Source organism: Giraffa tippelskirchi, chromosome 8 (genome assembly GCF_054371585.1).
Source record: "Giraffa tippelskirchi isolate mGirTip1 chromosome 8, T2T-mGirTip1v1.2.pri, whole genome shotgun sequence".
In the NCBI taxonomy this organism is placed as follows: Eukaryota; Metazoa; Chordata; class Mammalia; order Artiodactyla; family Giraffidae; genus Giraffa; species Giraffa tippelskirchi.
In genome coordinates, this window is record NC_137282.1 from 163611877 (window position 1) to 163624775 (window position 12899).

Here is a 12899-nt window from a genome sequence, read left to right on the forward strand (position 1 = left end):
CAGCACGTTTCTCCCTTCAGGTCTGTCTGGTCTTTCCGGCAGCCCCGCCTACTGACAGGCAGGGCCCGTGAGGGGCAGCAGGTGCCCCCTAGTCCCGTCCACCCAGTGGGATGTGCTGACCCAGAAGGGCTCTCACCACCCAGCCTCTCGGGGTGGGGGGCTCAGTCTGGGCCTTCCCATGGAAGTGGGGACGGAACCCTGTGTCCCTGGGGCTGGGGGAGGTGAGGGGAGATGGCGGGGCGGTGTCTCTGTGCACCCCCCGACTAGAAAGAAGCCAGACCCTCTGTGGAGGCGACTGTCCTTGTCCAGAGGGTTATTTCTAACCAAGAACCGGGAGTGCCAGCAAGGGCACCAGGAAGCAGCCGCCGCGAGTCGGAGTCAGCAGAGGAGACGAGAGATAGTTGCCGGTGAACTCTGAGAACTGTCAGATCAGAATGGAGAACTCCAGGTGCGTTTAAATGAAAAATCATAAAAAAAGAAAGAAACACACTCAGAATATCAAAAATACCCAGGTAGATCTGCAAGAGAAGCAGAGAGAACTTTAGATATAAAAGATTATTTAAACAAAGAATTCAATGTTTGACTTAAATACTAGACGCTGACGAGGATGACATGGATCTAAGGAAGTTACCCCGCATATTGCAGAGAAAGGCCAAAAGAGGAAAATTATTTTAAAAGTGAAGAGATTGTAAGGTAACATGGAAAGGTCTAGCATTTTTTCCCAGAAGGAAACAGGAAGAACAAAATAGAGTGAAGAGGAGGCAGTACGCGCAGAGGTCCACGTGCTACCCAGACACAGGCAGACACCATGTGCGCCGAGCACAAACCACATTTAGACACTCGAGTCCAGGAGCTGAAGACAGAGAGGGCGTCTTTATCTCCCCGAAGAGAACGAGGAGGGTGGTCGTGCCGGCCGCACTCGCATCCAAGGCAAAACCAGAGCTGGGAGGCCGTCTGTTAGTGCCCCCAGCGCTGAGAGGGGTAACCTTCAACTTGGGGTTATCAGAACTCTCAGAATCAAGCCAGACAGTTTCTCCAATTTAAAGGAACTTCTAAAGAATGCGTTTTAAGAAGAAAGGAAAGTTTGCCAGATGAAAGATTCAAGAAGGTAGGATGAGAAAGAAAATTGGTACAGATGGGAATATGCACAGCCTTTCCAGTCCAAAATTATAAACAGACCTGTCTTCTCTGAAAAGAGACCCGGGGAGCTATTCAAAGCAATCGAGCAAACTAGCAGAGTTAAAGCTGAGAGGAAACTGACTTTATCACCTCCAGCCTATTACAGCTGGAGACTCTGTTCGGCACTTTTCCTCATGAAAGATTACCCTTACCAGTGGCTCAGCAGTAAAGAATGTGCCTGCAGTGCAGGAGACACGGGTTCAGTCCCTGGGTTGGGAAGATCCCCTGGAGGAGGAAATGGCAACCCACTCCAGTGTTCTTGCCTGGAGAATCCTGTGGACAGAGGAGCCTGGCCAGCTATGGTCCTTAGGGTTGCACAGAGTTGGATATGACTGAAGTGACTTAGCAGGCACTGATAAAAGTGACAGAATCAGGAGTAACTCCCAGGGCGTGTGGCCCTGCTCCCAGGACCTCACTGGAGGCCTCACCCTTTGCCTCCAGTTGGAAATCAGAGCTGAAGCTCTTTCCTGGGCCTCAGGTGACGTCCCGCCTGCTCCCAGCCTGACCCCTCAGGGCCCACCTGTGACCCAGGCGGTGCGTGGAGACTCAGCTTTGAAATTCAGTAAATCGTCATCGTATTTTATCCAGCATAGTTTGGTGTTTTTAATGGGGTGGTTTTTCTTGTCTGCTATTTGCCAAAATAAAAGTTCTGTACTTTTCATTCCGTCAATGCTAGAAAAGCTCCTGATCTCAATCTCAGCTAATATTTGGACTAAAACCCATTTTGATTGGTTTCCTTCTTATTAGTATACATTTTTGTGTGTATTCTGTTTTTCCTTGGCTAATGGATTTACCTTGAAAAAGTAACCTACGAAGATGTAAGAGATGTTTATTGGTGCTTTTGGTGTGTAAGTCCCATGCCTGCCTTTGGCTGCGTATTTAGATCTATTCTCATACTTTCAAAATCAGAGAATTAAGGGACTTAGTCATGAACAAACTAACAAATCTGGACTTCTCACTGAGGTTTAATTACAGGTACCATTAACTTTGTAATGTAATAATTGTAATAATAGGTGACACTTATTGAGAATTCCTTAATCACATTTACCTAGATTTTCTGAAACATCAAACCTTCACGGTAAGAACTATTGTTATCCCTGTTTTAAAAACTAGGACGTGACGATCCTGATTCCTTCTGTGTCTGTGATGCTTCATGGTCCCCCGGGTGGGTGCCCGAGGCGTGAGCTGGCTGGTGTTCCCGTCCAGAGGCGTTCAGAGTGCCACGTGCTCTGTGTGGCAGAGCCAGCGGCCGGCAGCCTTCAGTCGGTCCACTGGGCCGACTTTCCATTTCTTGGTCTTCATGCTGGCTGAGGTCTTGTAGTTTAAGGCTACTGGAAATCAAGCACGTATGTGAATAATTACAGGAGTGCCGTTCTCTGTGTGTGCTGTACCAGCACAGCCACACTGGTGATCCAGTCCAGGCAGGACGTCTCCTGCGCTGGGGGCAGCTCAGGCTGGGCCCTGGGCCTCTCCTCCTTCACCTGCACCCCGAACCTGGCTGGACAGTGCCCTCCAAGGTGAAGTGAGTTTGTATAGTTTTCTCCAAAAAACAAGAAGCTTGTGTAATGAGTGAAAATGAAGTGCACTCGTGCATGCTCAGTTGCTCAGACATGTCCAACTCTCAGTGACCACATGGACTGTAGCCCACAGGCTCCTCAGTCCAGGGGATCTTCCTGACCCAGGGATTGAACCTGTGTCTTCTGGATTGCAGGCAGATTCTTTACCACTGAGACCCAGACACTCAGCTTTATGGAAAGAACAAATTGAAAAAAAACAACCACTTTAAGCCTCTCCCAAGAATTAACTAGTGAAACATGGTGGCAATAAAAATGTTGAAAATGAATCTGAAAATGAAATCATGAGAAGTTACACTTATAACAACATCACGGGAGTAAACTACTTAGGAACAAATTTAACAAAAAGTGGAAAATGTATTCTCTAGAAACTACTCAACATTGCTGAAAGCAACTGGACAAGCCCCAGATCAGCGGAAGCCACCCCCCCCCCCCACCATCTGATGAACTGTCAGAATGGACAGCTCCCCCCCCAACCCTGCTGCCTCGATCTGCACGTTCAACACCATTCCTGCAAAGTCGGGCCCCTTTTGTGCAGAATCAACAAACTTGTCCTAAAATTCACACAGAAATTCAAGGGACTGGGAAAAGGTAAAACAGTCAGAACCGTCGGAAGACCTGCATTCCTGGCCATGACACTCCCCACGGACCTGCACTGATCACGTGCACGTGTCTCGCGTGCCAGCAGGTGTGAGATCCGTTAAACAGGACCGAAGGTCAGTGATAAGCCCGTGTGTCCATGGTTAATTGATTTTCGGCAGAAGGGGAAGGCCATTCAGATGGGAGAAAGAATAGCCTTTCCAGCAAACATGCTGTACCAGGGCAGCCCTATAGCCACACGCAGGGGCTAAAGCTGGGCCCTTTTCTTCTCACCATACACAGATGAACTGGAACCAGGTCAGATACCTACATGTAAGAACAAAATCAACCCAAGGCATTAAACATACAGGAGAAAAATCTTTAAGACCGTCCTTGGGTAGGCAAAGCCCTTTTGGATATGACACCAAAAGCTCATACAGTCAAAGAAAAAAAAGTAGACAAATTGAACTTCACAAAAACTAAAAAAATACTTGTGTGTGAAAGGGCACCATCAAGAAAATTAAAATGTAACTTATACAAGGAGAGAAAATGTTTGTAAATCATGTCTGATAAAGGACTTGGATCCATAATATATAAAGAACTCTTACAACTCAAGGTTAAAAAGACAAGTGACATCGCCCTTTAAAAATTGGACAAAAAACCTGACTAGACATATCTCCGCAGAAGACACACCAGGGGCTGATGAGCACACGAAAATGCAGGTTCTTAATGTCATTAGTTGTCAGAAATATGCAAATAAAAACCCCAAGGAGATAACACTGAAGTACCCACAAGGATGACTGTCGTTAAAAAGATAAAACCATACAGTTGGGGACACCTGGCGGCTGATGGACGGCCTCGCTGTGGAGCTGCCCTGCGCGTGAGCTCAGCCGTGGCTGACTCTTTACAGCCCCAGGGACCATAGCCCCCCAGGCTCCTCTGTCCGTGGGATTTCCCAGGCAAGAGTACTGGAGTGGGCTGCCATTCCCTTCTCCAGAGGATCTTCCCAACCCAGGGAGTGAACCCGTGTCTCATGCATTGCAGGCAGATTCTTTAGTGCTGAGCCACCAGGGAAGCTCCATGGAGCTGCCCTGGGACCCAGTAATCCCATCTGTAGGTATCTCCCCGGGGGAAATGAACATTGATCCCCACACAGAAAGGTATGCATCCGCATTCACTGAAGCACTGTTCACAACAGCCGAGAGATGGGAACAGCCCAGTGTCCGTGTGCTGATTAATGGATACAGAAATGCAGGGTGTCCATGTCATAGAATATTATTTGGCCACAAAGAAGGAAGTACTAACTCATGTAACATAGGTGAGTTGACATCACAAATTTATCCAGGGAACCTCAGGATGATAGCATAGTCCTGACACTAAAATACAAAGATAGACATCAAGCCTAAATTTAATTGTCACTTTAAATTAATAGTAAATTAAAAGTTGCTAATTGGTAGTAGATTGAAAAGGATTGTGCCTGATAAATACTTCATATTCAAAGGCTCTTTTTTGAGGGAGCTCTTATGTGTATTATAAAGTGCCCTGCAAAGTTGAAGCTGGGTTTCTTAGAGTACTCTATTAACGGCCAGGAGAGACTGAAACTTCGGATTCTCACTGCCATCCATGACAGGGCATTGGTGTCAATGTGTCTGGATTCTCACTGCCATCCGTGACAGGGCATTGGTGTCAATGTGTCTGGATTCTCACTGCCATCCGTGACGGGGCATTGGTGTCAATGTGTCTGGATTCTCACTGCCATCCGTGACGGGGCATTGGTGTCAATGTGTCTGGATTCTCACGGCCATCCGTGACGGGGCATTGGTGTCAATGTGTCTGGATTCTCACTGCCATCCGTGACGGGGCATTGGTGTCAATGTGTCTGGATTCTCACTGCCATCCGTGACGGGGCATTGGTGTCAATGTGTCTGCCAAGTTTGTGCGGTGAGTCTGCTGTGTGTTTGAACTTGTGCTGGGCTCTTCTTGCCAAAGTTGAGAAAAGCTATTTATAAAAATCCCCCTTATCTCTGTGTCAGTTTGTCTAGAAGCCCACGCTTTTGTCATAACACTCACCTCCCTGTTTCTTCTGCAGAAGAACAAAGCTGAAGTTACTGAAATGTGATAAATTATGATGGCAATCTGTCTAAACTGTGTGACGCCAGCATTGACCAGCTCACGTGCCTGTTAATTACCTTGAGATTTTGGTAGCTTTGTGATAACCTTACTTAGATGTAGGGGCATAGATAAAGCTGCCTCAGAAGTGCCTTTTAATTTTCTCCTTCTTTGTGATCTTTTAATAGTAGATAGAGGCTTTCATTAAAGACCAGAGAACATTAAAACAGTTTCACTCCTTTCGGGTATGATACCTTTCATCCAATCATTTCAAAATATTTGTAGAGAATTCAGAAATGCTGTCCTGCAGATAACACTTGGGTGAATTTAGAAGGTGACATTGTAGTAAGTACAGAGAGTCTTGAAATTTCAGACTTAGCCCTGGATAGCCACCGTTGTTGTCGTCAGTCACTGAGTTGTGTCTGACTCTGTGACCCCATGGACTGCAGCACACCAGGCTTCCCTGTCCTTCACTATCTCCCAGAGTTTGCCCAAGTTCATGTCCATCAAGTCGGTGATGCCATCCAACCATCTCATCCTCTGTCGTCCCCTTCTCCTGCCTTCAATCTTTCCCACCATCAGGGACTTTTCCAGTGAGTTGGCTCTTAGCATCAGGTGGCCAAAGTACTGGAGCTTCAGCTTCATCATCAGTCCTTCCAATGAATATTCAGGGTTGATCTCCTTTAGGATGGACTGGTTGGATCTCCTTGCAGTCCAAGGGACTCTCAAGGGTCTTCTCCAACACCACAGTTCAAAAGCATCAATTCTTCAGCGCTCCACCTCCTTTAGATAAAGAAGGATGGACCACACCCCTTCCAGTAGCCACACGGATTTCTTGTTTGTTTCCTGTGGTAACACCTGGGAGGCAGATTAGTCTCCTCTCTCTCTCCCCATGAACCCCGAAATAGTTTTACTAATAGGAATACGTGATGTTTATGTTCTTAAAAAATGAGGGTGGTCTTATTATAGATTCTGGCATTTCCCTTCATCCAACCCTGTTGAATTTTCTGTGTAAAGACTGGCCTTCCGAGAGCTGCTCTCTGGCCTGGGGCCTGGCTCCTGTGTCGCCGCAGCACATGAGGCATGCCGAGACGGCCCCAAAAATGTTTGCCGTGGCCGCGGAGCCGGCATGGTGCTCCGAGTGGGGCTCCTGAGCTCGCCTAAGTGACGGCCAACGGTCTCTGTCACTTCCTTTTGTTATTATTTTAAAGGGGGGAGAGGATGAAAGAAATGCCCAGAGGCTCAAATTGTGTTTGGTTCACCAAACTGTTAAATGTCAAAATCCCTCCACTGATAATACATCTTTTGTCTCTTTCAGGAGCTAATTTTGTTACTCGAAAAATTAGCCGCTCAGTAGCCAAGATTCACCTTGGACAACTGGAATGTTTCAGTTTGGGGAATCTGGATGCCAAACGAGATTGGGGCCACGCCAAGGACTATGTGGAGGTAGGAACCCATGCATTCTGGTCTCTAAGTATCTGCATCTGCATGTCTGAGTGCCAGGCCTCCTGGGAGGGCTGCCTGGAGGGGGTGGCAGGTCAGCTGTGCTCACGCAGCAGTGTCTCAGCCCACACCGTGTGCCCTGCTGGCCCGTAGTCAGTGGTGCGTGTGGGCCATTCTGCACAGTCGGGAAGGGGGAGCCCCTCACAGTCGTGGTTTTAATTATTGAAAACCAAGGTGCCGGCCAGTGGGCTGGACGGTGGATAGAAAATGCACGTTCTTTGCTTTCTGGAGTGTCTTCCGCGTGCCTCCTCCCTCACCCCACCCATGATGCGAGCGGGTCTGTTGGTGAACAGGACTAGTGTTCAGGCCTCCCAGAAACTCTGCAGTACCGACGTCACTGCCAGTCTGTATGGTCGAGCCCTCCGGCTGCGTGGCCGTGCTCGGTCGCTCCTGAGCGCTGTCCTCACAGACAGCGTGGTTTCTGCTGCTCCAGACTCTGGTTACCCCGCGCCCTGGGCAGCCTGTGACTCCCACCCGTGATTTCTGTCCATTAAAGAAAGAACACGAGAGAGATGCTAGCAGGGACGCTGTTGCGGAGCAGTGGGTGTTGTTCGAGGGGATTCAGGCTTCAGTGTCGGGATTTACGCGCACGTTGAGTTTCGGTCTGGATTACATACGTTATTTAATGTACACGTAAGTAGCATGATTTTTCTGTGAACAGATTGTTACCTTTTACCTCGCCGGGATTAGCATGCTTGCTGATATCTGGAATTTCCGTGGCGAGACTTGGAGTGTGTTGGTGACGTGGTATTTGTCCCGGAGCCCACGGGTCCCAGTTTAGGTGCTCACCAATTTCCTGTGCTCAGGACTGTTTCTGTCTCCAGTGATGCCTCTGGGAAACCGCTTCCTTGTTCATTGATGCGGTTCAAAAAGAAACTGGACCGTTTACAACAGAAAGCAAACCTGAGTTCACTTGCTAACACAGAGGTCAGCACCGCTGTGTTACTGCTTTTGTGAGTAACAGTTAAAAATGTTGCATACTTAAACACCTAAATTTTGATTTATGTTATGGCCATAAAAAATTCTGATTTAATATTTTGCACAACAGTGAAACATTTAGATCATTTACATATGTTCTTCTAAGCTGTAAACACAATGAAGCTTTTTGTGATGGTAGCCCTTGGATATATTTTAAGAACATTGCATTAAAAAAGTACAGAAGTCCACACTTTTAAAAACTATGAGACAGTGGGCGAAAGGGTGATGTGAAAGAACCTGAAACTTTCTGTCGTCTGACCTGTATGGCCTCACCTTCTTAAAAATACGAGGCAAGTTTTGTAAAAATAATTATTTTTTCAATACTGTCATTTTGGCGTATAACCTTCTAGCTCTCTGCGAATACCTACAGGTATTCGGATACCTACAGGTATCCATCTTTATCCAAAATCTTGTTCTGCAGTTTTGGAACCAAATAGATCAAATTTCATTCTATTTTATGTTTTTGCCCTGGGATGCAAAAGAAGTTTGTGTTGGAACTCAGAAATAGATCTTGATAATGCAATAAACAGTATATCAAAATGTTAGTAATACTTATTTTTGGTTATGTTTATTTTCTTCAGTAGACCTCTGTATTTTCCATGTATTGAAACAAGTACATATAAACTTTTTCAATCAGGGAAAAAAATAAATGGCATTTGGAAAACACGCCAGAAAAATCCAACAAAAATGCATGAGACCGTTTGGTAAATACAGAAGTAATGAAAACCCCTCCGGGAGCTCAGTGGGTCTGCGTGGGGACCATGAGGTTGTTTCATCCCGAAATGCCAAGTGCACCTCGGCTCTGGGGGTCATGCAGATTTTGGCACAAAGGACCCCCGTCTGTGTTCGTGGAACAGGGAAGTATTTCAGAAACATCTTGGCTCAAAGATTTCAAAAGGTCTTCCCAAATGATGTCATTTTTAAGATTCCTTGACGGGACGTGTCAGTCCAGCAACCCCAGGTGCTACGCTACCCGGGAGAGTAAGGCATGTGAGCAGGAAGACCTGGCTTCTCAGGGGCAGGGTGGCGTTTCGGGTCCCACAGAGACACACGCTCGGGGCGGCCACCACCAGGTCTGTGCCCGCGTGGTGAGGGTTCCCGGGGCTCCGACAGTAACACATGCTGCTGCTCTAAAAAGCATTTTCTCATTTATGGGTTCTAAAAGAGACTGACGTTTCAGGATTTCTAAAAAAGTGTCATCATTAAATAAAAATTCAAAACTTTTATCCCCATTTTAAGAAATAGGACCATCCTTTGCAATTCTAACTATATTAAAATGAGGCTACTTCACAGACTTATGAGTCAAGGTAGGTGTGGCCAAAATTAAAATCAACAAGCCTAAGAATGAAAACGCAGAAGCATTGTTTGATTAGCCCATATCTAGATCTTGGCACTCTGATCAGTCTTGGGGTTGAGAAGCCTCAGCCAGCATGGATCAAACGAGTCATAATAGCACCTCATTTACAAGCGCCTTAATTACAGAACCCTCTCATTTGTGCATAAATGTATCGATAAGTCTTTAGATCAAGCAACTTATACTTTTTATTTGTGGATGGATTTCAAAGAAGAGGAGTAGAGAGCGTCTGCCGACTGGGTGTAGATGATCCCATGTGGGTTAATGATTTTTGCCTCAGTCTTAAGAAGGTTTATGTATCAATTTATCAATCTTTGAAAAGGACATGATAGCAGTCCTGTTAAGAATTAGCCTTCACCTTCACGTGCTGTACATCCATGATGGGAACCTCTCTCTGTTGTAAACGTTTTCCCGACAATTTTTACAAAGCCATTTCCTGTTGCTGATTCAGATCCGTTAACTTCTGTTTCATAGTATTGTTTCTGAGATCAAGATGATTAAAACATTATTTGAGTGGGTAAGAGGTATTTCAACTTGAAATGAAGAATATAAATTCTATATTAAACTATATTGTACTTTAGGGTAAACAAGTTGTGTGCAGTTACACCTTTTTTTTTATTTTATTGGAAACATCGTTAAAGATGCAGAATTGTTGAATGGATTTTACTATGAACAGCCACATATATCCATCACTCAGGTTCTGTAAACTTGCATTTCTTTGGGGATAAGGTCAGTTGACAATTCAAACTGTAAAAATACTTTCATCTTCTTAGCTGCGTACATGCGCTCAGCACAGCCGGTTCTCAGGCCCGGCTCCCCGCGTGCGCGCCGGAGCTGCACCGTGTCTTCATGAGAACACGAGGGCTGTGCTCACAGGTGACGGAGACTCAGGCGAGTGGCCGAGCTGGGGCAGCTGCCTGCTCTTCCCAGGCCCTGCGCCCCATGTGCAGGCTGCTGCAGGCCTTTCTGCCCTGCGCTCATTAACGCGGATGTGGGAGAGGACGCCAGGTGAACGTCCTGAGACTGTTCAAGGGGAGCTGGCTTGTTGCAGCATCTCTTCTTCGTGTTCAGGAGAGGAGTTGATTTCTTGCCAGGGTTGAGTCTCTGAGAGTCAATGGTCTCTGAACCGGGTTGCTAGTCAGGCCATACCTGGCAGAGATGCTGAAGGTCACCGTAGCCAGATTTCCCTGGCCAGGTCTTGACTGGTTGGGGGTGACACCCCAGGAGTGGTCATGGTCCCCACACCCCATAAACTGTAGGTCCTGTCTACGTCATCATGTTGACGAATGAATCTAATAGGATGGGTTGGGTTATTCCTTAAGTTTTCATCCGCAGGTTAAGTCCCAGCATGGAGATTACAGACATTGCAAGATCAGATTTTCAGTTGTATTTTACAAAGGTGGGATGGAACGTCTGACCTTGCATCGGAAGAGCAGTTCTTGGCAAAGGGGTATGTGTGTGCACGCGCGTGTACACGTGTGCATCAAGAGGAGGAAAGCGCGTCTAGGTGGGGTTGCCAGCTCAGCAGATGCCACGCCATGCAGACACCCTGCAGCTGCTAAGGGGCAGAATTACCCGCCTTCAGCAGCAGTCTGGGCCCCGCCCTCCGTCCCACCCCTGCTCAGCGTCAGCGCACCTTGGGTCACCAGGCGTCCCCGAGAGAGTCATGGGTCTGTTCCTGGAGATGACCAGGTGAATGGTGAGACTCACTCGCTCTTATTTCAAGGGTCTGATGAGGGTCCTTGGGCGGCTCCCCCGCCACTGGGCTGAGGCCCTCAGCCGCCCCTCCTCTTTGCCCTCTCGCCGGCCGACTCCGTAGCGTGTCTGCTCCTTCACCTTCCCGTCTGTCCCTGCTGGCACCCGTTTCCTGTCTGCTTCCGCCCACGATGAGACCTGGCTATTTAATCGCAATGACAAGACTCTTTCTGCGATATGGATAAAATTGCCTCTCCTAAAGGCTGACATCACCTGCAGTTAGTGATGATTTTACAGGAGGCGGCAGTGCTGGGGACTCTTGTTGCACAGAAATAAAATGCTTGACATTTTGACTTGCTAGTTGCATAGTTTCAGGGTAGCGTATTGACTTTGTCCGAGTTCGTGGACCCTCACTGCGGTTCAGGTGCCTACAGAAGCCGTCAGTCACCCTCTTGGAACCAAGTTTCCAAAAGGTTTACATGTGGCCTTTCAAGTGGCCCCAGAGGCCGCGGTTGTGTCCTGCTCACGAGTTCAAGGTGCCCAGGGGGGTGAACCTGGGGGACTGAGTGAAGACCCCCTCTCATTTTAGCAAAGAAAATCATGGATGGGGCTTCCACAAAGCCCGAATAATTCACAAGCGAAGTTTTACAGAAGCAGAATTACCTGAAGGCAAAATCGAGAAACCGTTTGTGAAACTGTGTTGCTGACGAAGCCTCACGTGGATGTTACTAGTGAAGACCCTAAGGAAGGACACAAAACTGCTGTGTAGCACCGGTCCCCTGCGGCCTCTGAGTTTATGCAAAATATTCGAGGTCACTTTCGCTGCGCTCCCTCATTTCATAAAGAACATGGTGAGCCCACCTCGTTACCCGTCACCTCCCGCAGAATCTGAAACCCGAAATCTCGGAGAATGCGATCCCTCCTCCACAGGCACAGGAAGGATGAGGTCGGCCACCTGGGCCCGCCCCCCACGGACTGGGGTTTGTCCCTCTCACTTGTAATCGTGCCTCACAAAATGCCTGGTACAGAACAGATGCCCTGTAAATACACGAAAGGAATGGACCCTCCTTGTCAATTACTTCTTCATAACATGTCTGAAAATGAATTTATGAAAATATGGGATGTGTTTGATTTCTCTTACTTCTAAAGCATTGTTTCCTATACTTAGCAGAAGACATTTTGCACAGAACACACTCTTCCCACATTTAGGTTTTAGTTGTGATGGATTTTCTTGACCCCAGCCAAACGTGCTTAGGCAGGTTTCTCTCTTACTGCACGCTGGCCGTGAAGGAATGCAGAGCGGTACTCACACGTTCTCATTTGGGGTCACTCTCCCGAGGATCTCTAGGTTCTATCAGTACTATCACTAGACTTGATTCCTATTTTTAAAAGAAGGGTATCAGAGCAGATGGAAAACATAGAAAGAATGGTACATTGGTCCTGATTTATAAGACAGAATTTAAAAATCACTGAGTTAGTTTATAAGATCAGTTGCCCGCGGTGTGACTGATAACACTGACATCCGCTTCTTAGAAACCTCTTGTTCTGTGGGATCCACCCTGTGTTTCCTGTCAGTTTTCAAGCGCATCACTGATGCAGGATTCTTCGATAGAGCAAGATTTCTGTCACAGATTCTGTTGGAAACTTTCTCTCCGTTCCAACCCCACCCCCTGCCACACACATACATACGAGGTGCTCACTTTCTGATGATTTGTCTTTGTTTTTCAGTGTGTGTATAAGTTGACTTCATGACTTGTAGGCAGCTCTTTTGCAGAAGCGGTGATAGCAATCTCTGAACTGTGGTGAGAAGGGAGGTGGTCCTGCAGGACCTTGGGTTCTCCAAGCGTCCCTTCCTCTCCTCCTGTGATCAGAACTCCGGCGCTGGAGCTGGGGTCTGTGTGTGCTGGCTCCCCTGTGGGCGGGCCGTG

General features: G+C 47.3%; 1 protein-coding gene across 6 annotated transcripts in view; it reads left to right on the top strand.

The window, feature by feature from the left end:
- Positions 1–12899, top strand: part of GMDS (GDP-mannose 4,6-dehydratase) — a 415668-nt gene that overhangs the window by 192122 nt on the left and 210647 nt on the right. For all 6 annotated transcript variants that reach the window (XM_081523637.1, XM_081523638.1, XM_081523641.1 and 3 more), the window contains one exon: positions 6760–6887. In XM_081523637.1, coding sequence (XP_081379763.1) covers positions 6760–6887 — 128 coding nt within the window. The remainder of the gene's footprint in view (positions 1–6759; positions 6888–12899) is intronic.